The 24,582-nt window shown below is 64.6% G+C and overlaps 2 protein-coding genes and 1 long non-coding RNA gene across 3 annotated transcripts; 1 reads left to right on the top strand and 2 right to left on the bottom strand.

The window, feature by feature from the left end:
• Positions 1 to 1,945: 1,945 nt before the first annotated feature.
• On the bottom strand, positions 1,946 to 13,953 carry LOC137844669 (uncharacterized). The gene is made up of 2 exons (XR_011089990.1): positions 13,834 to 13,953; positions 1,946 to 2,214 (listed from the first exon to the last, which is right to left on the bottom strand). It is a non-coding gene; the product is annotated as an uncharacterized lncRNA (long non-coding RNA).
• COL1A1 (collagen type I alpha 1 chain) lies at positions 1,960 to 18,727 on the top strand. Its single transcript, XM_068661163.1, has 51 exons — positions 1,960 to 2,103; positions 3,668 to 3,862; positions 3,957 to 3,991; positions 4,103 to 4,138; positions 4,230 to 4,322; positions 4,426 to 4,494; positions 5,362 to 5,406; positions 5,712 to 5,765; positions 5,942 to 5,995; positions 6,133 to 6,186; positions 6,325 to 6,378; positions 6,578 to 6,631; positions 6,732 to 6,776; positions 7,013 to 7,066; positions 7,152 to 7,196; positions 7,374 to 7,427; positions 7,911 to 8,009; positions 8,099 to 8,143; positions 8,224 to 8,322; positions 8,604 to 8,657; positions 8,747 to 8,854; positions 9,146 to 9,199; positions 9,421 to 9,519; positions 9,694 to 9,747; positions 9,832 to 9,930; positions 10,191 to 10,244; positions 10,571 to 10,624; positions 10,728 to 10,781; positions 10,910 to 10,963; positions 11,071 to 11,115; positions 11,205 to 11,303; positions 11,410 to 11,517; positions 11,864 to 11,971; positions 12,084 to 12,137; positions 12,269 to 12,322; positions 12,432 to 12,539; positions 12,626 to 12,679; positions 13,074 to 13,127; positions 13,377 to 13,538; positions 13,682 to 13,789; positions 13,907 to 14,014; positions 14,176 to 14,229; positions 14,333 to 14,440; positions 14,702 to 14,755; positions 14,866 to 14,973; positions 15,077 to 15,130; positions 15,258 to 15,365; positions 15,443 to 15,725; positions 16,220 to 16,410; positions 16,504 to 16,746; positions 16,844 to 18,727. The coding sequence occupies exons 1-51, from the start codon at positions 2,022 to 2,024 to the stop codon at positions 16,988 to 16,990; spliced, it is 4,362 nt and encodes a 1,453-aa protein (XP_068517264.1). The 5' UTR covers positions 1,960 to 2,021; the 3' UTR covers positions 16,991 to 18,727.
• On the bottom strand, positions 17,997 to 23,882 carry SGCA (sarcoglycan alpha). Its single transcript, XM_068661191.1, has 10 exons — positions 23,725 to 23,882; positions 23,155 to 23,292; positions 22,606 to 22,748; positions 22,417 to 22,489; positions 22,140 to 22,338; positions 21,852 to 22,014; positions 21,565 to 21,770; positions 21,324 to 21,350; positions 20,794 to 20,979; positions 17,997 to 20,460 (listed from the first exon to the last, which is right to left on the bottom strand). The coding sequence occupies exons 1-10, from the start codon at positions 23,867 to 23,869 to the stop codon at positions 20,457 to 20,459; spliced, it is 1,284 nt and encodes a 427-aa protein (XP_068517292.1). The 5' UTR covers positions 23,870 to 23,882; the 3' UTR covers positions 17,997 to 20,456.
• Between the last annotated feature and the right edge of the window lie 700 nt (positions 23,883 to 24,582).

Raw genomic sequence — 24,582 nt, 5'->3', positions numbered from 1 at the left:
GCCGCAGCAGGGCCTCCTCCTGCATCTCCCATCCCGCTTCCTAGGATCCTAATGGCTTTTCCAGGCTTTTATTATTATTATTCTAATTTTTTCTTTTTTTTTTTCAAAAAGCGGGATTTCTGCCCTTTCCCTCCCCCAGCCCCCCAGCCCCTGCACCAAACCCTGCATTCCTGGGGCGGGCGGCCCGGGGCTGATGAGGTGGCACCGTCCCCCCCCCCCCCTCCCCTTCTCTCCCCTTTCCTCCCCTCCCGCTCTACATGCATATAAAAAACGATGACATTCTTTTCTTTTCTGTCATGCTGCAAAAATTAAAGACACATCTTCAGCCTGGAGCCCGGCCAGGGGTTTTCGAGTCGCCGAGGCATGATTGGAGGAGCCTTCGCCTGCAACGTGTCTCGGATGCATAGATACAGGCTTGAACTCCGGCCAGCTGCTCCGCGCGCGCGCCCGGGTGTGCACAGCTCGCGCAGATAACTCCTGCTGCTGGCTTTTTGGCTTTTTTTCTTTTTTTTTTTTTTTCTTTGCATTTAATTGCAGCCTGGAAAAAAAGACCTGGAGAGGTCACCGGCGCAGGGTGGTTTTTTTTTTTTTTTTTGCTCGCCGGTTCGACGTGTCTCTTCCCCCCCCCATCCCCTCCTCTTCCCAGCCCCGCTCGCCTTCGTTGCATTGTGGAATTATTGTGGAGTTGCTTTCGTGCCCCCCCCCCTGCAAGAAAAGTCACCGAGGGACTCGCTCGGACGTGGGTGTCCCCAGCGGGTGGCTTGGCTTTGCAACAAGCCGCCCAAAACTCAACGGCCCAGCAGCTTGCAAACACACACCCAAGCAGAGGAGGTGGGGGGAATCCCCCCCCAAAAAAACAAAACACCAGCCCCCAGCCCCATTTCCCCTAAAAACACCCCCTGCAGAAAAAAAAAAAAAAGGGGGTGTCCCCCGCCCTGTGCCACATCGCTCGGGGTGCTCACTCGGGTCTCTCCCTTCCCTCTCTGTCCCGGAGACCCAGGCGGCCGCCCCGGCCCTGGTGCAGCCGTATATTTTTTGGCGTGTAATTACAACCTCCCCAAATTGCACGGTATATTGTGGATTATTGTCAGCGAGCTTTTTCTTTTTCCAACCAACGTGGCTCTTCAAATGTGGAAACAGCCATGGAGGCGTGCCAGAGGGGAGGAAGAAAGGGGAGAGGGAAAGAAAGGAGAGAAAGAATAGGCGAAAAGAAAGTAAAAGATGGAAATAAAGTTTAAAAAAAAAAAAGCACCAAGTTTGGGGCGCCCTGCTGAGTTTCTTGGGGGGTCGGTGTTCCCCTGTCCCGCACGGGGCTCATGGCGTGGGTGCTGCTGGTGCAGCCCGTGCTGCTCGGCCTGTGGGGCTTGGTGGGCGCTGGGCACTGAGGGTCCTCATGGGGACAGCCCCGGGGTGTGGGTGGGGGGCACGGTGTGGGGGCGCAGCCAGGAGCGGGTGCTTGCACCCCAAATTCCCCACCCCAGCATCTGGTGTTGCAGTGGGACTGCGTGGCACCGGGGTCCCCAAGGCGGCCACCTCGCCGTCCCCACCCTACCCAGCCACATCCTCACCCCGTAACTTTGGGACACCCCCAAAACCCCCCCCAGAACCCCCAAAAACCCACCCCAATTCCCCCCAACCCCCTTCCTTGACACTCCCCATCCCCACATCCCAACCACGATGGGGTCCCCGTCCCAGCGCCCCGCTTCGGGGTGCCGTGTGTGTGCGTGTGCGGGGAGGGGGGGGGGGAAAAAAAGGGGGGGTGTGCGGGTGCCCCCGACGCGCGGGGCCCCGCTGATTGGCCGAGGGGCTGTCCAAAATTCCCCGTGCGCTCCCGCGCAGGCTGCGATGGGTCCCACCTCTCCCCGCCGCCGCACCGTATATAAGGGGAGGCGAAGCAGTGGGAAAGGCAGTAGGAAGTTTCTGCTGGGGTCTGGATTGGAGCTACAGAGTGAGACCGGCCCTGAATGACCCGACCCTAAAGACAAAGAGGCCCAAAGAGTCTACATGTCTAATATTTAGACATGTTCAGCTTTGTGGATTCTCGGTTACTGCTGTTGATAGCAGCGACTGTACTACTCACCCGCGGGCAAGGAGAAGAGGACAGTAAGTAGCCGCCGGGGCGGGGTGGGGGGTCTCGCGCCCTCCACGCCGGAGGGGGGACGGGGTGGGCTTCGACGCCTCGGCCACGGGATGGGGCGAAAAGCGGTGTGCGTCCTGCCAAAAAAAAAAAAAAAAAATTAAGAAAATAATTTACAAAGTGGCTGGGGGTAGGAAGGAGGGGAGCGGGGCGCACTGGGGTGCCGGGGGCAGCCGGCCAAGAGGGTGGGAGAGGAGGGTGGAGGGAGAAGGGGCGGAGGAGACGGGAAAGGGGGGAAAAGAGCGAGGGGGGGAGAGCAAGGGGAAGCGGGGCCGGGGGAGGGGGGGGGCCCGGCCGCCGGCTCTGCAAAAGCCATCAGGAAAGAATTAGAAAAGTCTCAGATGATTCATAAGGAAAATGTTTCGGCAGCCCGTAAAGTCGGGGCTGTCTAGACGGCGCTTCGTGGGCTGGGGGGCGCCACGCTGCTGGGTCCCCCCCTCCCCACCACCACCGACCCTGCCCCTGCTGGGGACACCTCGGCGGGGTTGGGGGTGTGGGGTGGGCCGGGGGGCACGGCTGAGGTCACCCCCCCCACACCCCGCTGGCGTGTCCCCCCCTGCGCCCCACTGGAGCCTTCGCCTGCCTGCGCCTGCCACCTGCAGGCGTGGGGACACGGGGGACCCTGGGACAGCGCCAGGCCTGGGGCACAGCGGCCGCTGCCCTTTGCGTGTTTCCCGATTTTGTCATTTTTGGGGGTTTTGGGTAGTTTATTTTTTTCTTTTTTTTTTTTTTTTTTTTTCCTTTTTCTTTTGGGTCCTTTTCTCCCCGCGTTTTGCATCGCGTTTTGCAAGGCGCCGTTTGCGTTTGGCAACGTCCATTTTGCAACGCGCCTTTTGCATTTTTGGGTTTTCTTTTTTTTTTCTTTACTTTTTTTTTTCTTTTTTTTTTTTTTTTTTGGTGGAGGGGGGGAGAGCATTTCACATTTTTCTAAACATTTGCTGCATTTTTCCCCTTTCCTCTTGGCCACCGGCGGGATGGAGCAGGGGGGGCAGAATCCCCGGGTCGGGGTGACCCCGCATCCCCTCCCCGGCCCCCCCAGCCCCGCTGCGAGGCCGCCCCAAGCCTTGGCACCCCGCCCTGCGCTCCGCAGCCCCCCTCTGCCTGCAGCCTCTGGCCGCTGCTCATTCTGGCCTGATCCAGCCCCATCCTGGCTCTGATTTCAGCCCAGATGTGGGGGCCAGCCCTCCAGCCTCGCCTCCCCCCCACTCCCTGCTTCGCGCCGAGCCTTCCCCCCAGGCATCGCCTGCACGAAGCCCCCCGAGCCCCCCGGTATTTTCCTTGGCCCCCGCGGGCCAGGACGCAGCAACTGGCTGGGGGTTTTGTTTAAATTCCAGAGTAAGTGGGAAGAGTTTATTGTGGCGGTGCTTTTCCTGTGTCACCGAGACGGGCTGATGAGAACCAGATGAAGGGAGCGAAGCTGCAGAAGCGGGAGGCGCAGAGGAGAAGGGGGGGGGATCCCGGGGATGGGGTTGGGGGGAGTGCGGAGCTGTGCCCCTGACGCCCCCGCACCCTTTGCCCCCGTTCTCCCAGTCCAGACTGGAAGCTGCGTACAGGATGGGCTCACGTACAACGACAAGGATGTGTGGAAACCCGAGCCCTGCCAGATCTGCGTCTGCGACAGCGGCAACATCCTCTGCGACGAGGTGATCTGCGAGGACACCTCCGACTGCCCCAACGCTGAGATCCCCTTCGGAGAGTGCTGCCCCATCTGTCCCGACACCGACGGTACCGTGCCCCCCCCCCAAAAAAAAAAAATCCCCCCGGGGATGGGCGCTGGGTGGGTGCTCAGCCCCTCTAAACGCTCTCCTTTCTCCCGCAGCCTCCCCAGTCTACCCAGAAAGCGCTGGAGTAGAGGTAACCACACTCCACCCCCCCCCCAAAAAAAAAATAAAAAAATAACCAAATCCTCGATGTTGCCCCATTTTGGGGATGAACCCAACCACCCCTCTCACCTCTCCCCAACAGGGTCCTAAGGGAGACACCGGCCCCAAAGGAGACAGGGTGGGTACCGCCGCCAGCACCCCGCTCCCTGGACACCCCCTGCCCGGGGCGCCCCACAGGAGCTCAACCTCTCATTGTCCCCCCCCCCCAGGGACTCCCCGGCCCCCCTGGCAGAGATGGCATCCCTGGACAGCCTGGCCTCCCGGGACCCCCAGGCCCTCCAGGACCTCCAGGCCTCGGCGGAGTGAGTATGGGGGGGTCCCCCCAGCCGTGACCCCCCCCGTATACTCTAGGGATGCTCGTGCCCTGCTCAACCCCTTTTATTTCTTCCTTCCCCCCCCCCGCAGAACTTCGCTCCTCAAATGTCCTACGGCTACGATGAGAAATCCGGCGGCATGGCTGTGCCCGGCCCCATGGTGAGCACCGGGGTGGCACAGAGCACCCATGGGTGGGGAGGGGGCGTGGGGGGGTGAAACGATGGGGATGGGGAGGGTGGGATGGGGTGGTGGTGCCCAGGGTGCTGCCAAGGTGGAGGGTGCGATGGGGGCAGGGATGGGGATGGGGGGTGATGGGGACTGGGATGGGGTGGGGATGGGGGCAGCAAGAGGTGGTCATGGGGACAGAGGTGAGGGTGGGTGCCAGTGGGGACTGGGATGGGGGGGGGACTGGGATAGGGATGGTTTGGCAGTGGGGACTTCAATGGGGTAGTAATGGGGACATCAGTGGGGTAGCAATGGGGACATGGATGTTATAGTGGTGGTGATGGGGTGGTGATGGGGACATCAATGAGGTAGCCATGGGGACATCAATAGGGTGGCTATAGGGCAGGGATGGAGAAATCAGGTGGTTAGCAATGGGACAGGGCTGGAGTGACAATGGGGACATCAAGAGGGTGGCAATGGGGACAGAAAGATGGCAGCAATGGGGACATCAGTAGGGCAGCAATGGGACAGGGATGGGGCGGTGATGGAGACAGGGGCACTGCTGATGGGGGACAGAGACGGGTGGCAGTGGGGACAGCACTGGGGTGGCCATGGGACAGGGGCAGGGTGGTGATGGGGACATCAATGGGGCAGCAATGGGGGCATTAATAGGGTAGTGGCAGGGATGGGGAGGTGGTGGGGACAAGAATAGGGTGGTGATGGGGTCAGGGATGGGGTGACAAGAGGACATCAGTGGGACAAGAATAGAGACAGGGATGGGGACAGGGATGGGGATGGGGACGGGGACGGGGACAGGGTGCCTGGCACCCACTCAGCACCTCTTCCCTTTCTCCTTTCCAGGGTCCAGCTGGTCCCCGCGGTCTCCCTGGCCCTCCTGGTGCTCCCGTGAGTATTTCCTCCTCCTCCTCCTCTTCTTCTTCCTCCTCTTCCTCCTCCTCCTCCTCCCTTCCCCTAACTTCTTTTTGGGACGAGCAGCCCCAGGACCCCCCCTGGCATGGGGCCCCATGGTGGCAGGGAGGGGGGACGGGGTGGGTGAGGACGCAGCATCCCCATGGATGTGTCACGATACAAGTCCATATTGGGAGGGGGGGGGTGTCCAACACTGCTGGTGGGGTCTTCAGTCCCATCTTTCTCCTTTTCTAACCCATTTTCCCCCCCTTTTTTTTCCCCTTTTCCCCCCAAAACCACAGGGTCCTCAAGGTTTCCAAGGTCCCCCCGGTGAACCCGGAGAGCCCGGTGCCTCTGTAAGTCTGGCTGCTGTGCTGCAGCAGCACGTCCCCCCCCCCACGGGCTGGGGGGGGGGCTGAGGCACCCCCGTGTGTGTGTCTCCCCCCCTCCAACATGGCCAGGAGCCATGGGAGGGGGCAGCGGGGTGCCCTGCACCCACAGCACCCTCACCCCCACCTCACCTCTCTCCTAGGGTCCCATGGGCCCCCGTGGTCCAGCTGGCCCCCCCGGCAAGAACGGCGATGATGTAAGTGGGATGGGGATGGGGTCACCCCCTCTGATCCCCTGGGTTTGGGGTCTGGTGGCACTGCCACCCCCCCCACCCCCCCAGGGCTCGATGCCCGCCCTGGGGACGTGCCACCCACCAGGCGTCCTTCTCTGTAGGGTGAAGCTGGCAAGCCTGGCCGTCCCGGGGAGCGTGGCCCCCCCGGCCCCCAGGTGAGCTGCTCCCCACGGGGAGACCCCAAGCAGGGTGGCGAAGCCGAGGCCGTGCCACTTCCCTGGGGACAAGGGCGTGGGGACACCCCCACTGCCCCCCCCCAGAGCATCTCCGTCACCCCCATCCTTTTCCCCTAGGGTGCCCGTGGTCTGCCAGGAACCGCCGGCCTGCCGGGCATGAAGGGACACAGAGTGAGTCCTTCCCCCAGCCAGACCCCAGATTTAGGGAGCTGCGGGTGACCCAAATTTGGGGTGCACACCGAGGGACCCCAGCCCCGAGGCTGTGGGGGTGAAGCTGGGGACGGGGGTCCCCCAAATGCTTCGTCCCCAAGGGGCTGGGGATGCGGCGAGGTCCCCTCCTCACCCCGCTCTCCCCTCTCCTCCTCCCCAGGGTTTCAGCGGTCTGGATGGTGCCAAGGGTGAGCCTGGTCCTGCTGGCCCCAAGGTGAGGAGGCCGGGGAGGCCCAGCCCTGGTCGGGGTCTCACTTCTCCCTTTCTTTTTTTTGATGCAGAAAACCCATTTTTACGCTTTTTTATTTTCCTAGGGCGAACCCGGCAGCCCCGGTGAGAATGGTGCTCCTGGGCAGATGGTGAGTGCTGGCTGGGAAATACCGGGGGTGGGGGGGGCACACACAGAGCCTCCACCAGCAAAGGAGGTTGGGGTGGGGGGCACGGCGCATCCCCAGGGATGCAGAGCCAGGGATGCTCGGGGTGGGGGGCTTCCCCTTGCTGCAGGCAGGGGGGCGCACGGAGAGGTTACGGGAGGGGAAAGCGGCTGCGAGATAGAGATCAAGAGATAAAAACATCTCCTTTTGTCCCCCCCCAGGGTCCTCGAGGGCTTCCCGGCGAGAGAGGCCGCCCCGGTCCCTCCGGCCCCGCTGTGAGTACGCACTCGGGGCAGGGCTGAGCCCCCCCTCCTGCCCTCCTGCTGGTGGGCAACGCTCAGGGCTGCCTCTGTCCCGCAGGGTGCTCGCGGTAACGACGGTGCTCCCGGTGCTGCTGGTCCTCCCGTGAGTAACCCCGATCCCCCCCCCTCCGAACCCAAGAACCCCCGTGGAGGGGTCCCGCGTGGGAGATCTCCTCCTAAATCTGCTCTCGGGGAATCCTGGCCGGGCTCCAGGGCTCTGGCAAAGCCCGATGTGAGGGGTGTGATTGCTTCTGATGCGTGCCCCCTTTCTCCCATTTAGGGTCCAACTGGTCCCGCCGGCCCCCCCGGCTTCCCCGGTGCTGCTGGTGCTAAGGTAGGACCTACACACGATCCTAGAGGTGGGGCCCCCAGCTCCTGGCTGGGAGATGCTGGGGGAAATGGGGCAGGGAAATGGGGCTCTGAGCGTCGAGAGGGCTTCACGTGGCCCAAACGGTGCCCAGAGGTGGCCAGGGCCAAGGGGGATGGTGCCAAGGGGGTGGGTGCCAAGGGGGCCGGTGCCAAAGTGGCCAACATTGAGGTGGCCCGTGCCAAGGTGGCCCATGCCAAGGTGGCCAAAGCCAAGGTGGCCCATCCCGAGGTGGCCAACGCCAACGTGTCCGGTGCCGAGGTGGCTGCTCTTCCCATCAGCGGCACAGAGGTGGCACCTTGCCCCATCCCCGGCACCTCTCCAGGCTGCAGGGTGTCGCCTTCGTGGGAAAATGGGCCAAAGGATGGAGAAGAAAATCAATCGTCTGCTTCTGGGTTTTCATAGCAGCCCCCGCACTCACGGCTCTTCCTCTCTCCTCTTCCTCCCCAGGGTGAAACCGGTCCCCAAGGTGCTCGTGGCAGCGAAGGTCCTCAGGGTGCTCGTGGTGAGCCCGGTCCCCCCGGCCCCGCTGGCGCTGCTGGTCCTGCTGTAAGTGGCCCCCGACGGTGCCCAGCCCTTCGGCCTCACGCCCCCCTTGGCCCCGGCGTAACCCTCCTCTTCCTCTTTCTCTCCGGCAGGGCAACCCCGGTGCTGACGGTCAACCTGGTGCCAAGGGTGCAACCGTGAGTGTCCCCCCCCTGCCTCGCCGCCTGGCTCGGGGACCTCCCTGCAGCACCCTCACCGCCTCTTCTGCCTCTCCTAGGGTGCCCCCGGTATCGCTGGTGCTCCCGGCTTCCCCGGTGCCCGCGGTCCCTCCGGACCCCAGGGTCCCAGCGGTGCCCCCGGTCCCAAGGGTAACAGCGTGAGTATCCCCCCCCTGCCTCCGTCCTCTTCTGCCCCTCACCAGGAGCTTGGCTCTTTTTTCCGGGGCTGGCTCCTCGTCCTTTTGCTCCTGGGGGACGGCTCCAGGGCTGGATCCATCCTTGGGCTCCTGTCCCACCCCCTCTGCCCTGCTGGCAGCCCCCTGGGAGGCACTGAGCATCTCTCCCCCCGCAGAGGGTCAGGGCAGGATCGGGCTCACGGTTCCCTTTGCTCATCGACCCCATTCTGAGCATCTTTCTTTCCTTTTCCTTCCACCTCCAGGGCGAACCCGGTGCCCCAGGCAACAAGGGAGACACCGGTGCCAAAGGCGAACCCGTAAGTGCCCCCCCCGGCAGCGCCAGGACTCGGCGCCTCCCCGGCTGGCTGCACCCTGCAGGTTCTCACCCCTCTGCCTCCTTCCCCAGGGTCCTGCTGGTGTCCAAGGCCCCCCCGGCCCCGCTGGTGAGGAAGGCAAGAGAGGAGCCCGTGGTGAGCCCGGCCCCGCTGGGCTTCCCGGTCCCGCTGGCGAAAGAGTGAGTGGGAGCCATCCCCGGTGTGTCCCCTTCATGTCCCTGTCCCCATCCTCATCCTCCCCCCGTCTCTGCACACCCCATCCAGTGTCTGAGCCTGGGGGGCTCTCCCTGGGGGTCTGGTGCTGTCCCCAGTGGCACCCAGCCCACTCTCAGACCCCCCCAAAACCCACGGTGGAGCATCTCACGAGCCACCAGGGCTGCTCCCTGCAGGCTCAGCCCCACATCGCCACCCCCTTCCCCAAACCCCCGCACCCCCCACATCCACCCTGACCCCTCTCCTGTCCCTCGCAGGGTGCTCCCGGCAGCCGTGGCTTCCCTGGTGCTGACGGCATCGCTGGTCCCAAGGTAGGTGCCCCCCCTCTCCTTCCTGCACAGGGCACGGTGCCGTGTCCCCAACAGGGCTGTGGGGGACGTGGTGCACTTGTCACCCCCCCACACACCCCCCAATTGGGGTCAGGCGGTGCCGAAGCCAGTGCTGTGCCACCACCTCGCCCCGTGGCACGGCTCCTGCCCCCGTCCCCGCTGATGCCCTGCAGCCGGGCTCACTGCTGTCCCGTTCCCTCCAGGGTCCCCCCGGCGAGCGCGGCTCCCCCGGCCCCGTTGGCCCCAAGGGCTCTCCCGGTGAAGCTGGCCGCCCCGGTGAACCCGGTCTCCCCGGTGCCAAGGTGAGCGTGGCAGGGGCACGGCGTGGAGGGGCTGGGGACAGCTTGGTGGCCCCCTTCTAGGGTCACTGGGCTATGGGGGAGGTCACTCTCCACGCTGCTCGCTCGCTGGAGCATCCACCACGGCCAGCAGCAACCCGGTGCCTGACGTCCTAACCCCCCCTTGCTCCATTCTAGGGTCTGACTGGGAGCCCTGGCAGCCCCGGTCCCGATGGCAAGACTGGTCCCCCTGTAAGTAGCACCCACCACCCGCCCCGCTCCCCCCTTGGCTCCCCGTGCCCTTTGCTAACGGGGTCTTTGCTCCCCCCACCTTAGGGCCCCGCTGGTCAAGACGGTCGCCCCGGCCCCCCAGGCCCACCCGGAGCCAGAGGCCAAGCCGGCGTGATGGGTTTCCCTGGTCCCAAAGGTGCTGCGGTGAGTACAAACAGGAGCTGCATCCCTCGTGGGGCTGCTCGAGCCCGGGGTGCCCGCCCCACAGACACTGGGGTGCTCCACGAGGGCTCCCCACCCAGGAGGGCTGCGGGTGGGCACGAGGAGCAGGCACCCAGCGAGGGGGGGCTCAGGGGACACTCCCCCCGGTCCCCATGGGGTTTGTGCAGCCCCACAGGCTTGGTCCCGTGGGTGCTGTGGTCTCGGTGTGGGTCTCATCCTGATGCTCTCTCTTTTGCTTTTAGGGTGAGCCTGGCAAACCCGGTGAGAGAGGTGCTCCCGGCCCCCCTGGCGCTGTCGTGAGTATCCCCAAGGGGCTGGGGATGTGTGGGGCTGGGGTCCTGTGGGGTTGGGGACAGCTCCAAGGGGGGAACCTGCCACGACGAGCTGTGGTGGCCAGGACTCAGGGCTGGTGGCTGCCAGCGCCCCTGGAGCGGGGACAGCGGGGAGGTGACGTGGCCGCGGGCAGCTCGCCGCCGCTCCTCTGCTCCTTGGAAGGATGCTACGGCCAAATCCAGCCCCAAACATCGCTCGGGGTGCAGAGCCCGGCGGGTTCAGCTCTCTAAAATCACCTGGAGGTGGCGGGCGAGCTCTGAGCACCCTCTTTCTCCCCTCCCCTCTGCAGGGTGCTGCTGGCAAAGACGGTGAAGCTGGTGCCCAAGGTCCCCCCGGCCCTACTGTGAGTACCGGGGCGCCCGATGCCACCCAGCGCCACGCTCGGCTGCTGGAGCAGGAGCTCTGGAGCCCCCCACCCGGCCTCACGCTTCTCCCCTCTCCCCCAGGGTCCCGCTGGAGAAAGAGGTGAACAAGGTCCTGCTGGTGCCCCCGGCTTCCAGGTGAGGGGGGTCCCTTCTCCCTGCAAGGGGACGAACGCCGCGTGGTGGTGGCAGTGCCACCTCCCTCCCTCGGTGGCTCACCTCGCCACGTCTCACCTCCTCCTCCTCTTCTTCCTCTTCCTCCGCAGGGTCTGCCAGGCCCCGCTGGCCCCCCTGGTGAGGCTGGCAAGCCCGGTGAGCAGGTGAGTGCAGGCAACACCGTGCCCCCCCCTCATCCCCTCTGTCCCCAGGGCCACCTTGTGTGTCCCCATCCCCGCGCTAACTCCTGCAACCTCTGCCTCCATCACAGGGTGTCCCCGGAGATGCTGGTGCCCCCGGTCCTGCTGGTGCCAGAGTAAGTTGACCCCCACATGTCCCTGAGATGGGTTTTGGCCCCCCAGTGCCCCACTGATGTGCTCAGCTCCTTTTCTTCCCCTCCTGCAGGGCGAGAGAGGTTTCCCTGGTGAACGCGGTGTCCAAGGCCCCCCTGGTCCCCAGGGTCCTCGTGGTGCTAATGGTGCTCCCGGTAACGATGGTGCTAAGGTAGGTGCGAAGTCTCTGCCCTCCAGGACATCTCCAGGGAGGAATTTTCTCCACCAAAGCGGCGCTGATTGCTGACTAATTCCTCTTTTCCATCTCTCTTGCCCAGGGTGATGCTGGTGCTCCCGGTGCCCCCGGAAACCAAGGGCCCCCCGGTCTGCAGGGGATGCCCGGAGAACGTGGTGCTGCCGGCCTGCCAGGCGCCAAGGGTGACAGAGTACGTGTCCCCGAGATCCCGACGTGTCCCCTCCGTCCTCTGCTCGCAGCCCCTTCCCCTCCTGCAGCCGCTTGCCCCCCCCACCTGCTGGGGCTCCCCTGAGCAAAGCCGGAGCCACGGGGATGGGATGCTCGGGGACGCTCGTGTCCCTTGGGGACAGCCCCTTGCTGCGAGCTGGGAGCTGAGCCCTGCTCTTCTGCATGGCCAAGGAGGAGGAGGAGGAGGGTCTCAGCCCCTCTGGGGATGATGAAGACCCTGGGGTGCAGAGCAGTGGGGTGCAGAGCAGTGGGGTGCCCCCCCTGGGTTGGAGCTCCGCAGGTAACCCCGCTGTGTCTCCTCCTCCCAGGGCGACCCCGGTCCCAAAGGTGCTGATGGCGCTCCTGGCAAAGACGGTCTCCGAGGCTTGACTGGCCCCATTGGCCCCCCCGGCCCCGCTGGTGCTCCTGGTGACAAGGTAGGGACGTCCCTTGGCCGGACCCTGTGCCAGGGAGGTGACCCCGTGCCCCCTGTGCCACCTCCTCGCCACGACTCTAACCTCGGGGTCTTTCCTCGTGTCCCTCTGCCAGGGTGAAGCCGGTCCCCCCGGTCCTGCTGGTCCCACTGGTGCCCGTGGTGCTCCCGTAAGTGTCCCGGCACCCCGAGGGCTGGCCTGCCATCAAGTGGCCAACCCTTGCCATCAAGTGGCCACCCCTTGCCAGCGGTGGCCGTCCCCTGCCCGGCGTGACGCCCGCTTTTTTGCCTTCTCCCTTAGGGTGACCGCGGCGAGCCCGGCCCCCCCGGTCCTGCTGGATTTGCTGGCCCCCCCGTAAGTGCTTCTCCCTCCCCCGTGGGCCTGATCCTGCACCACCACCGCCGCCGTGAGCGGGGATGAAGCTGTGCCCCCCCCCTGCTCACCGCGCTGCGCTCTCCCACAGGGTGCCGACGGCCAGCCTGGTGCTAAAGGCGAAACTGGTGATGCTGGAGCCAAGGGTGACGCTGGCCCCCCCGGCCCCGCTGGCCCCACTGGTGCTCCTGGCCCTGCCGTAAGTCGTGCCCCCCCCCCGCCCCATGTCCCCCTTGGATTTGGCCTCTCTGTGTGGCTCACCCTCCTCTTCCTCCTCTCCCTTAGGGTGCTGTTGGTGCTCCCGGTCCCAAAGGTGCTCGCGGTAGCGCTGGACCCCCTGTAAGTACCAGCCTGGCTCTTGTATGGGGGGGGGGAGGGGAACAGGGCTGTGCAGCCCCCGGGGGATGGGGTTGGGTGCGTGCACCCATGGGTGGCTCGGCCCTCCCTGCCTCTTGCTCCCCAAAATGTGTGTGAGCACCCCAAAGCCCTTTGTGAGGACAGTGCACGGAGAAGGGGGGGTTCGTCTTATAGGGGATGGAACGGATGGAAAAATGGGGGGGGGTTACACTCACCCCCCTAAACCTGCAGCTGCTCTCCACCCCGAGGGATGAGCACTCTCCTCCTGGGGCTCCCCGTGGTGGCCCTCAGCCAGGGGACGGTCCCCTGGCCCCGGACCCCGCGGTCGGTGCCAGGATGCGGCCCCGCGCCTGACTCCAGCTTCTCCCCTTTGCAGGGTGCTACTGGTTTCCCTGGTGCTGCTGGAAGAGTTGGACCCCCCGGCCCCTCTGTGAGTACCGTGTCCCTGCCCGTGTCCCCCCCCCCGAAGGGGTGAGACGTGTGGCAGGAGGGGGGGGGATAGGAGGGTGCTGGCACCGTGGGGATGCCGGGCACGGGTCCAGCCGGCTCCACGCGGCCGCCTTGGCCCACTTGGCACCGGGACGCCCCTGGCTGCCCTTCAGCCAGCGGTGACGGCGAGGGGGGGGCCCTGAGCTGAGGCATCAGCCTGACGGCATCACCCCCCCCAACTCCTACCCAGGGTAACATCGGCCTCCCCGGCCCCCCCGGCCCCAGCGGCAAGGAAGGTGGCAAAGGACCCCGCGGTGAGACCGGCCCCGCTGGCCGCCCCGGTGAGCCCGGACCTGCCGGCCCCCCCGGACCCCCTGGTGAAAAAGGCTCCCCCGGCGCTGACGGCCCCATTGTAAGTCACCCCCCCCCCCAAGTGATGTGACACCTTCACGGATACCAGGCAGCGTCACACCCGACGTCCCTCGGTTGTCCCCTCCATCGGGAGGGAGGTGACGGCCGCTGCCACCCCCCTGAGGTGCTGTTTGCCCCCCCCAGGGCGCTCCTGGCACCCCCGGACCCCAAGGTATCGCTGGCCAACGCGGTGTTGTCGGCCTCCCCGGACAGAGAGGCGAGAGAGGCTTCCCTGGGCTGCCCGGCCCCTCTGTGAGTACCCCCCCGTGGGACCCCCACCCTGGTCCCCAGCTCACCGGTGCGGCCCCCCCGAGGCTGGGGGATGCTCCCCGGTGTCCGACGCATCCCCGTGCGCTCTCCCCTCTGTAGGGCGAACCCGGCAAGCAAGGTCCCTCTGGTTCTCCTGGCGAGCGCGGTCCTCCCGGCCCCATGGGCCCCCCCGGCCTGGCTGGCCCCCCTGGCGAAGCTGGACGTGAGGTGAGCATCGGTGTGGTGCCGGGGGGTGAAGGGGGGGGGGGCGTGGGTTTGCTGCGCTGAGCACGTGCCGGCTCGTGGCACCCATGGGTGCTAGGGTCAACGCCGGTGCCACCCAGGACCTCGTTAGCGTGCCCTAACGAGGGGTCTATGCTCTCCCACAGGGTGCTCCCGGTGCCGAAGGTGCCCCCGGTCGCGATGGTGCTGCTGGTCCCAAGGTGAGTGCCCACGGCTGGGGTGCTGGGAGGGGGCGCTGGGGCTGCGCTCGCCCGTGCTGAGCTCTCATCTTCCTCCTCTTCCTCCTCTTCCTCCTCCTCGCAGGGTGACCGTGGTGAGACCGGCCCCGCTGGCCCCCCTGGTGCTCCCGGTGCCCCCGGCGCCCCCGGCCCCGTCGGTCCTGCTGGCAAGAACGGAGATCGCGGTGAGACCGTAAGTGATGCTCGGTGCAAGGAGACCCCCACCCACCTTCCCCACCCCCCCGTGCGCCAGGATCCGTCCTCTCCATCCCGTTACGGAGCAAGGGCTCCTCCTGCGAGGCCACAGCGGGGCAGAATCCGGCCCTGGGCTCGGCTCCCACCGCTAGATGGAGATTCCCAGCCCGGGAAGGGATCGTGGGCGCCCTGCTCGGGGTGATGCTCCACCACCAAAATTGGGGAACGCTCTGACCCGTCCCCTTTTCTCCCATCCCAGGGTCCCGCTGGTCCCGCTGGCCCCCCTGGTCCCGCTGGTGCTCGTGGTCCTGCTGTAAGTTGGTGTCCCCCCCTGCGTCCTCCTTCGTGCTTCTGCATCCCCTTGGATGCGGGGGCAGTGGCTGGCCTGGCCCCCGCTCAGCCCATCTCCTCCTCCTCCACCAGGGTCCCCAAGGTCCCCGTGGTGACAAAGGTGAAACTGGCGAGCAGGGTGACAGAGGCATGAAGGGTCACCGAGGCTTCTCCGGTCTCCAGGGCCCACCCGGTCCTCCTGTAAGTACCACGGGGTGACGGTGGCCGTGGGTGTTGCTGCCCCACGTCCCGGAGCAGATCGAGGTGCCAACGGGCCCCTTTTCCCCTCTCTCTCTTTGCACAGGGCGCTCCTGGTGAACAAGGTCCTTCTGGTGCTTCTGGTCCCGCTGGTCCACGAGTAAGTCCCCTCCTGAGCCACGACCCCCAGCCAGGGTTGGGGCATCCTCCTGGGGGCTGCACGGGGACCCGGTCCCTGATGTGATGCTGGGGACACCTCCGTGCTCACGGCCTCTTTGCTCCCGTAGGGTCCTCCTGGCTCTGCTGGTGCCGCCGGCAAAGACGGTCTCAACGGGCTGCCCGGCCCCATCGGTCCCCCCGGCCCCCGCGGTCGCACCGGCGACGTCGGCCCTGTTGTGCGTATCCACCCTGCTGCTGCTCGCCCGGAGCCTCCTGCCTTCATCTGGTGCTCACCATCCTCCTCCTCCCACAGGGTCCCCCCGGCCCACCTGGCCCCCCAGGTCCTCCCGGCCCCCCCAGCGGCGGCTTCGACTTCAGCTTCCTGCCCCAGCCCCCCCAGGAGAAGGCTCACGACGGCGGGCGCTACTACCGAGCCGACGACGCCAACGTGATGCGCGACCGCGACCTGGAGGTGGACACCACCCTCAAGAGCCTGAGCCAGCAGATCGAGAACATCCGCAGCCCCGAGGGCACCCGCAAGAACCCAGCCCGGACCTGCCGCGACCTCAAGATGTGCCACGGCGACTGGAAGAGCGGTCAGTGTCCCCGCGTCACCCCAGGGTGCTCTCACCGCTATCCTTCCTACCTGCTCCTCACCTCCGTCCTTCATCTCCTGTGGCTGCTCTCACCTTTATCTCTCATGGGTCATCCTCACCTTCCTCACCTCCACCTCACCTCCATCCCTCTGATCTGCTCCTCACCTCCATCCCCCGTGCCCTCTACCTGCTCCTCTCCATCCCCTGCACCCTCTCCCTCCTCATCTCCATCCCTTGCACCCTCTCCCAGTTCCCCTCCATCCCCTACACCCTCTCCCTGCTCCCCTCCATCCCTTGCACCCTCTCCCAGTTCCCTTCCACCCCCTGCGCCCTCCACCTCTCCATCCCCCACCTCTCCATCCTGCTCCTCGCCTCCATCCCCTGCCCCTCACCTCCATTCCTCGCCTCCATCCTTCCACCTATGCCCCATCCTGCTCCACCCTTACCCTCCCTCGCCCCCCCGCCGACCCCCTGACCCCGTCCCTTCCCCGCAGGCGAGTACTGGATCGACCCCAACCAAGGCTGCAACCTGGACGCCATCAAGGTCTACTGCAACATGGAGACGGGCGAGACCTGCGTCTACCCAACCCAGGCCACCATCGCCCAGAAGAACTGGTACCTCAGCAAGAACCCCAAGGAGAAGAAACACGTCTGGTTCGGCGAGACGATGAGCGACGGCTTCCAGGTGAGATGGGGGGCGCCGGGGGGGACCCACGGGGACACACAAATGGGGTGGGGACGATGAGCACCACGGTGCCTAACGCTTCTTCCCCGGCAGTTCGAGTACGGCGGCGAGGGCTCCAACCCGGCCGACGTGGCCATCCAGCTGACCTTCCTCCGCCTGATGTCCACCGAGGCTGCCCAAAACATCACCTACCACTGCAAGAACAGCGTCGCCTACATGGACCAGGACACGGGCAACCTGAAGAAGGCCCTGCTCCTCCAGGGCGCCAACGAAATCGAGATCAGGGCCGAGGGCAACAGCCGCTTCACCTACGGCGTCACCGAGGACGGCTGCACGGTGAGCGGGGACGGGGGGTTTGGGGAGGAGTTAAAGGGGATTCCTAGGGGAGATTCGGGGGGATTTGGGGGTCCTGACTGCCCCCCCCTTCCTGCAGAGTCACACCGGCGCTTGGGGCAAGACAGTCATCGAGTACAAGACGACAAAGACGTCCCGCCTGCCCATCATCGACTTGGCCCCCATGGACGTTGGAGCTCCGGACCAGGAATTCGGCATCGACATCGGCCCCGTCTGCTTCTTGTAAACCGGACCCCCCCCCCCACGCGTAACAGGAGAGAGTAATAATAATAATAATAATAATAAAACAAAAAAAAACAAAAAAAAACAGCCAAAAAAGGAGAAAATTTCACATGGACTTGAATTCGTGTCGGTTTCTATTCCAGCGTCTCTAAAATTATTTGCGTTTCCATAAAAAAAAAAAAAAACTAAAAAAAAAACATCAAAAAAAGCATTAAACCTAAAAAAAAAAAAAATAAAAAAAAAATAAATGACTTTTCAAACAAAATAACCAGGAAGTGGGTTCGCTTGCTTGCCCTCCTCTCCTCCTCCTCCTCCTCCTCGGTGTCGGTCTGCCCTAAGCCCCGCGGACGGCACCGCTCGGGCTCCCCGACAGCACCAAGCCCGCGATGCTCACACCCCACGGGGCCGCCCGCGCCGAGCCCCGGAGCCGGGGAGCACCCGAACGCAAACTCGGGCCGACCTTTCTCCACTGGGCTCTTTGCTTCTTGCATTTCATTTTTTTTCTCCTTTTTTTTTTTTTTTCCTGAAGGGAAGCTGTTTAACTCTCGGTTATAATCTGCTTCTTGTCGATGTTGTTTTTTTTTTTTCCCCTCTCTCTTCCCCCCCTCCTTGTTGTTTTTTTTTTTTTCTTCCTTTTTTTTTTTTTTCTTTTGTTCAGGCAGCAAAAATAACACAACCCCGAGCAACCCGCGGGGACCTGGGAGCCCGGAGCCGCCACCACCCCGCTTTTTGCAGCCGAGCCCCGGTTCCGCAGGGGGGAGCTCCCCGAGTCCACCCCGACAGCCAAAGCCCTGGAGCGGAGCAAACCGGACCCATCAGTGCATATTCTCCTTTTCTGGAAGGCTACCTCACAGCTGTGGTTTTGGTTAATATTTTTTAAATTTTTTTTTCAAGTAGTTTTAGTATTTTTTTTTTTAACTTTTTTTTTTTTTTTCAGCCGTGCCGGGACTTTCCTGCCAGGTTCAGAGCAAAGGTGCTAAGTTTTGTCTATTTTTTTTTTTCCCTCTCCATTTTTGCTTTTTTTTTTTTTCCCCTCCGTTCAAGGTCCCCCTGGAGTTCTGGGGTTTTCCCCCCTCCCCGGGACTTTTGTCCTGATTTTTGCTCTTTTATTTCGGTCCCATTTCAGAGGCTCAAGTGGCGCAAAGCCACCGAGCCGGGGACCGTCTGGTGCTACAGACACGGGGCTGCCTGAACGGATGCAAGTCTTGGGTTGATTTTTGAATTTCCCTCTAGTTTTATTTTTATTATTATTTTTTTTAAATTCCCCTTCATCCTTTTGCTGCCCGGGTCGACTTGTGAATTTTCTAAAGGTGCTATTTAACCCCACACCCCCACGCATCCCGACAACGAGGCACGGAGGCAAATGCAAGGTCGAGCCAAAAAAGCCTTGGAAGGGAAAGGAAAGCACGGGGAAAGCAGCCCAGGCTCCCGGGCTTCGCAGGTGGACTCCATCTCTGCTCTCATCTTCCAGCAGCTCTTTCTCCATCCATCCATCCACACATCCATCCATCATCATCATCATCATCATCATCTCCCCTCGCTTCTCTGCCCCCCGCGCCCCCCCAGCCTCTCTCCTCCTCTCTTGCCGTGCGGAGGGGCCGAACCCACCCCGACCGCCGGCCCATCTCCCGGCGAGGCGGATGCTCCAGGAGTCTGTACCTAGTTTGTATATGTATAATAATTTGAGATGTTTTTAATTATTTTGACTGCTGAAATAAAGCATGTGAAATGATCCGACAAACCTGTGCCGCTTGCGCCCTCGTCTCTCCCGCGTCGCCGGGGATGCTCGGGGATGGATTTTGGGGGGAATTGGGGTTCGGGGAACGGGAGCCCCCCCTCGCCGTGTCCTCACCGCTCTCCTCCTGCCACGCTTCTGCGCTCCCGTCCTCACCGCCCGCCCCTGTGCAGCCCCCACCGCCCCCCCCACTCCTCCTCCTCCCCCCCCTGCTCAGCCCAACAGAGAGGGGTGGGGGGGGACAGTGGGAGCCACCCCCAGAGAGCAGGGGGCTGGGGAGGGTTTGGGGAGCACCCGTGGCCAAGGGGGCTTTGTGCTGTGCCCCCCCTTCCATGGTGGGAGGGAAGGAGAGGTAAGGGGGGGGACGCAGTGAAAGGTGGGGGGCTGCTGGCACAAGGTGAGGTCACACAGCTCAGGGTGCCCCCACCCCACACAGCCAGGGGTGCCCAGAAAAGCTGGTGTGGGGAGGGGGGACAAGGACATAAAGGTGCTGGGAGTGGGGATGGGAACTGGGTGCGGGGGCTCTGTGCTTGCTGTGGGGTGCAGGAAAAGTGCCGTGGGGTGCAAACACACCATGGGGTGCAGGAAATGCGCTTTTGGGGTGCAGGCAAGAGGTGCCCCCATTTGCAACAGGAGCTGGGTGACCGCTCCAGCTTGCAACAGGAGCTGGCCACCCACGAGCTGTGCATGCACAGGGTGCCACATTAGGGGGGGGACACCCCAAATCCGGGTGCAAGCGAGAGCAGCATGCGCCGCAGCCTGACCGCTGCCTTCCTCAGCCCATCAATGGCTCCTCTTGTTCCGTCGTGGGGCCCCCGTGTTTTCCTAACCCCCACCCTGGCGCCTGCCCCGGTTGCTGTGAATGAGGCTCTGTCCTCGGGCAGGGCTGCGGGGCCGGGGCACCCATCAGGGGGGCGGGCAAGGGGGGGGGGGGCTGAGCAGGATGCCTGGGGGACAGCGGTGGAAGAAGCGAGCGGAGAGAGCGGCGAGGGCTCCGGGGTGCTGCAGGTGAGCCGGGGGGTGTCGGGGTGCTACGACAAGGCCAAAGGGGTGGCAGCCACCCAGCGGGGTCCCTGCGCCCCCAAATTGGCTTTCTGTGAGCCCCCCGCCCTGCTTGTGGGGTCACTGTGTGCCCTGGGGTGCAAGGCTTGGGGAGGGGGGAGCATGGGTGGAGGAGGGTGGGGAGCGGGTGACCCCTGCGAGGAGATGGGGCAAAACAGCTGAGGAGGGGGCAGAGGGAAGCAGGGACCCCCCCCCAGACCATGATCAGCAACCAGGACCCCAGCCCCACAGCACCCAGTGCGCCCCCCCTCCAGCCCCGGGGGGGAGAACCAGCAAACCCAGTGTAGCAGCACCACTGGGATCTGCCCTGGCTGGGACAGGGCAAAAAGGTCACAATAAATAGCTCTTTTAGCTAAAACCTCATTAAAATAGCTATTCTAAATAAAAACTGGGGGGAGATGACAGCGGGAACAAGACCAGGGGCATCCCCAGTATTTTTGGGGCCGCCCCCAGCCCTGCAGAGGCTGTGCAGCGATGCTCAGGGCTGCACCCCGAAAATCCCACTGCCCACCCCCAAAACCAGCCAGGTTCGGCTGCTCACACGGGGAAATAAAGCAGAAAAAAAACACATCTCATTGCTAAAGCAGCACTTTACCAGGTAAAGGCCACCCCACGGCGGAACAGAGCTCAAAGCAAGCTCGTCCCGTGGAGGTGACAGTGACACAGCCACCAATTACCTGGAAATGAGGAGAAAAGGGGTCATTCCTCCCCAAAAAAAGAAGGGTCAGGATCCCATGGCTGCTATTTAAGGGTTTTAGCCACTCCCCGAGCCAGCTGGGGCAGATTAGGTTGGGTGGGATGGGGGTAGGACCTGCTCTGCCCCCCCAGCACACCTGGAAGGTGATCACCACCCCCAAATAATTGCAGGTTCCCCCCAAAATATCCCATGCGCAGCCTGGTGGTGCCATGCAAAGTCACCCCAAAGCCCTGCGCCACCCTAAAGTGCCACCCCCTGAAAGGTGCCACCCCAAGGTGCCACCCCAAGGTGCCACCCCGGTGCCAGTGCTCACCGCTGCTGTGGGATGAGGGGGGCGCGCGCCCCGTCCCCGCGCCCCGGCATGGGGTTGATGCGCTGCCCCGTGCGCACGTTGAACATGGGCAGGGTGGAGAGGGGCCGCGGGACGTCCCGGCTGCTGGCCATGCTCCTCAGCTCCTCCGTGTCGCCGTGGATGGTGCTGTGGTGCACCAGCTGGATGCTGGGGGGGTGGGGGGGGGGAAAAGGGGAGTGGGGCGCAGAGCCACCCGCGCCCCTTTTGGGGAACGGGGTTCTGGGGGGGTTCTCCGCGCCCGGTGTGAAGCAGGGGGAGGATGGGGAATAAAGCGGCTCCTGGTGCTCCAGCCTTTGTCTGTGTGGGGTTATTGTGGGGGGGGTGGAGGGGCGGGGGTCCTTTTGGGGTGGGGGGACCTTTAGGATTTAGCTCCCCCATCAGCTGGCAGTGGCTGCTGCTCCCAGTCACCTCCCCGTCCCTGTGCCCCCCAGATTGTCACACCCCAAGCTCCCCCCCTGGAGCAAACCCACAGCCAGGGCGCAGGGACTTACTCAGATGTCTCCAAATCCCGTTTTTGCCTACAAAATGGAGCAGAAATGGAAAAAAAAAAAAAGAAAAACAACACAAAAACCAGATGGTGAGAAGTGCTGTCACCACCCCCGGGTTGTCCCCAGACCACGAGCGCCGGGGAAGGGGACACCAAAGTGGGGTGCCCCATCGGGGAGGGGGGATCCCCGTGCCCTCCCCTTGGGTTAGGGGTGCCGGGCTGTGCCCCCCCCGTGCCCGACTCACACTCCCTCCCGGCGGCAGCACATGAGGTGCCCCAGGAGCAGGCAGAGCAGCGCGGCCACCGCCAGCGGCACCAGCAGCGTCAGCAGGAAACCGGGCAGGAGGTCCTGGGGGGGCGCCTCGGTGGGGGGCTGGAAATCACCCCCGTCCTCCAGCACCCCGGGACCCCACAGCGGCCCCGGCGTCGTGGGGGTGGGCAGGACCTCCAGCTGGAATTGAGGGGGGGGTGGTTAAAGGGAAGAGGTGGGAACGTCGCTGGGGTGGTGGGGACGCGGGCACGGGGGTCTCACCAGGGTGAGGTTGCACCAGCGGATGGCGAAGTGGGGGGCGAAGGTGTCGTAGCAGGAGGCGAGGGGCTGCTGGCCCAGGCGGCAGAGGAAGCGGCTCTGCGGCGAGGCGGCGGCGGCCAGGCACGGCGAGAAGGGGTGGTGGGAGCCCACCTTCACGTACACCCTGAAATTTGGGGGAGGCTGCCAGGAGGAGACCTCCAAAACCCCTGCATGGGTGCCTGGGGGAAGGCAGGGGAGAGCTTCCCAAGTGCGACCCCAGGCCAGGCAGCCGGGTGGTGGCCCCCCTACCCCTCCTTGCGTCCCTCGATGGGCAGGGGCACGCGGCCACCGCGGTCCAGGGCGGAGGTGACGTTGATGATGCTGAGGTCACTTTGCTCCCAGACGCCAGCCGCCGCCTGCCCAAAAAGCTCCCGCGCAGGGGCCGGCAGCAGCTCCTCCACATTCCTGTTCCCCACCAGGAATTCGCTCTGGAACGGCAGCTCCCCCCCTGTGGACACACACCTGTAGGGACCACCCCACACTGGGGGCTCGGGGGTAGCGCATTTTGGGGGTGCGCAGCCCTCACCTGGAGAGGGGACGACGGCGAGGACGAGCCGCTGTGCCACCGTCTCGTAGGTGAGCCGGTTGTACGCCAGCACCTGCAGGAGGAGGAGGAGATGCCCCGGCCTCCAGGATGCCAAATTCCCACCCCCGGGGGGGGGGGCGCGCACCCCAGCACCCCGTGCCGCCCCCTTGCACGAGGCCGGGCGCTTACCTCGATGATGTGCGTGCCCACCTCGGCGGCCGTGGGGCTGCCGTAGAGGAAGCCGGGCTGGTGGGCACCACGCTGGGCGAAACGCAGCCACCGTGGCAGGTCGGGGTGGTCCAGGAGGTGGGCATGGAAGGTGATGGGGGCGGCTGTCGGGTGGGGGGACACACGGACACGGGGACACGGGACACACGTGTGTCATCCAGGGGGACCCCTGCCCCGCAACCCCTTCCCAACAGGGCGCTCCCCGTGAGGAAATTGGGTCCAAGGAGGGTCCTGATCGCCTTTTGGGGGTGAATAACCCCAAATGGAGGTGCCCCCCCTCCCCAGCCTAGCAGTGCTCGAGGGTAAGAGGTCCCCAAATGGATTTGGGATGGATGGACGGATGGATGCTAGGAGGGAGGGAGATTTGGGTCACGCCTGCCAGGGGCAGGAGTAAGCCTCTGCCCCCATTAGCTGGGTGTTCACACACATAGGGGATAGTTCTGGCCCCCCCAGCCTATCCCCCCGCCCCCCAGACCCCCGTGTCCCCACTCCCCTCAGCCTGACCCTCACCATCATCATCATCCTCGGCCTCGTCGAGGAAGGCCTCCTGGAACAGCTCCCGCTCCAGCTCGTGGACGAAGACGGCTCCGGTCTCGAGGGAGACGTGGTGGTCGGGGAGGGCGGCCCGGGTGCCCCCCAGGACCAGGGCTGTGGCCAGGCACGGGGCTGGAACCGGGGTGGGGGACGCGGCTCCTCCCTGCCTCAGTTTCCCCATTGCCCAGCGCCCCCATGGCACCCACGGCCCCCCCTGGGGCGCACGTCCCTGTGGTGCCAGGCACTGGGACAGCAGGGCGGGATATTTCTGGGAGGTGTTGGGGACAGGAGAGGGGACAGGAATGGGGACAGGGCCAGCACCTTCCTCTTCCCCTATACCCCCCCCCCCCAAAGAGCTCCCCTCGGTCCCCAGCCCTCCTGGCACCAGGGACAGGACGGATTTATTCAGCTCTGCTCCCCCATCCCCTCCCATTCCCTCCCCATTCCCTGCCCCATCCTGGGGGTCCCCCCCATGCCCTCCCTGCCGGGGGGGTGTCCCCCAGGCCCGGCCGTGTTCCCAGGGTGGGTGACGGGGCTGCCACTCGCCTGCCAGCACCCAGACCCGCAGCAGCTCGGGCGCCTCCATCTTCACCGGGAGCGGGGCCAGCGCCTGAGTGACAGCAGCAGCGGGGCTGGCCGGCCCGGGGGGGCCCAAACTGGGGGCACGGGGACACGGCAGGGACCCTGCCATGGCCACCTCCTGCCAGCCCGGCCTCGTGCCACCGAGTCCCTTTTGCCCCTGGGGAGGAGCGGGGACACCAAGGGGTGCATGGTGGGACCCCGCTGCGCCCTCTGCTCTGGGTGGGCTCATCCTGGTGCCACGGCTTGTGGGGGTTGGGGTGGCAGCGGGGGCACAATGGGACATGATGGGGCACAATGGGACAGGATGGGGCACAATGGGACACCACAGGGCACAACGGGACGCAGTGGGGTACAGTGGGACACGACAGGGCAGGATGGCGCATGGCAGGACACCGCCGGGCACAAGAGGGGACAACGGGGCACAATGGGGCACAATGGGGCACAATGGGGCACAATGGGATGTAATGGGGCACAGTGGGGCACAGCAGGGCACAAGAGGGCATGGGGGGGCACAGGAGGACACAATGGGGCACAACTGGGCACGGCTGGGCACAACGGGGCACGACGGGCACCATGGGACACAACAGGACACGACGGCACACGACGGTGCACAACGGGTCACGACAGCACGGTGTGGCACATGGGGATGGGGGGACATTTGGGGACAGCTGACCCCCCCCCGCCAGCGTGGCATGTGGCCGGCCAGCACCGCTGCCCCGCACACACACGTCCATGGGGTGCATGCGTGTGCACACGCGTGTGCGTGCACAAGGTGGGGCGCAGAACCAAGCCACCCCCCCCAAGCCCTTGGCAGGACGCAGC

Source organism: Anas acuta, chromosome 25 (genome assembly GCF_963932015.1).
Source record: "Anas acuta chromosome 25, bAnaAcu1.1, whole genome shotgun sequence".
Lineage (NCBI taxonomy): Eukaryota > Metazoa > Chordata > Aves > Anseriformes > Anatidae > Anas > Anas acuta.
Note: the sequence above shows the minus strand (reverse complement) of the source record. Positions and strands in the feature narration are given on the sequence as shown.

What these genes read in the sequence shown, in the direction of transcription:
- COL1A1 (XM_068661163.1), top strand. Translation starts at nt 2,022, where the DNA reads ATGTTCAGCTTTGTGGATTCTCGGTTACTGCTGTTGATAGCAGCGACT. An exon ending in ACGGCATCGCTGGTCCCAAG is followed by an intron (nt 9,200 to 9,420) that starts GTAGGTGCCCCC and finishes CGTTCCCTCCAG; the next exon opens with GGTCCCCCCGGCGAGCGCGG. An exon ending in CTGGCAAGCCCGGTGAGCAG is followed by an intron (nt 10,964 to 11,070) that starts GTGAGTGCAGGC and finishes CCTCCATCACAG; the next exon opens with GGTGTCCCCGGAGATGCTGG.
- SGCA (XM_068661191.1), bottom strand. Translation starts at nt 23,869, where the DNA reads ATGGCAGGGTCCCTGCCGTGTCCCCGTGCCCCCAGTTTGGGCCCCCCC. An exon ending in CGCCGTCGTCCCCTCTCCAG is followed by an intron (nt 22,339 to 22,416) that starts GTGAGGGCTGCG and finishes GTGTGTCCACAG; the next exon opens with GGGGGGAGCTGCCGTTCCAG. An exon ending in GCTGGTGCAACCTCACCCTG is followed by an intron (nt 21,771 to 21,851) that starts GTGAGACCCCCG and finishes CCTCAATTCCAG; the next exon opens with CTGGAGGTCCTGCCCACCCC.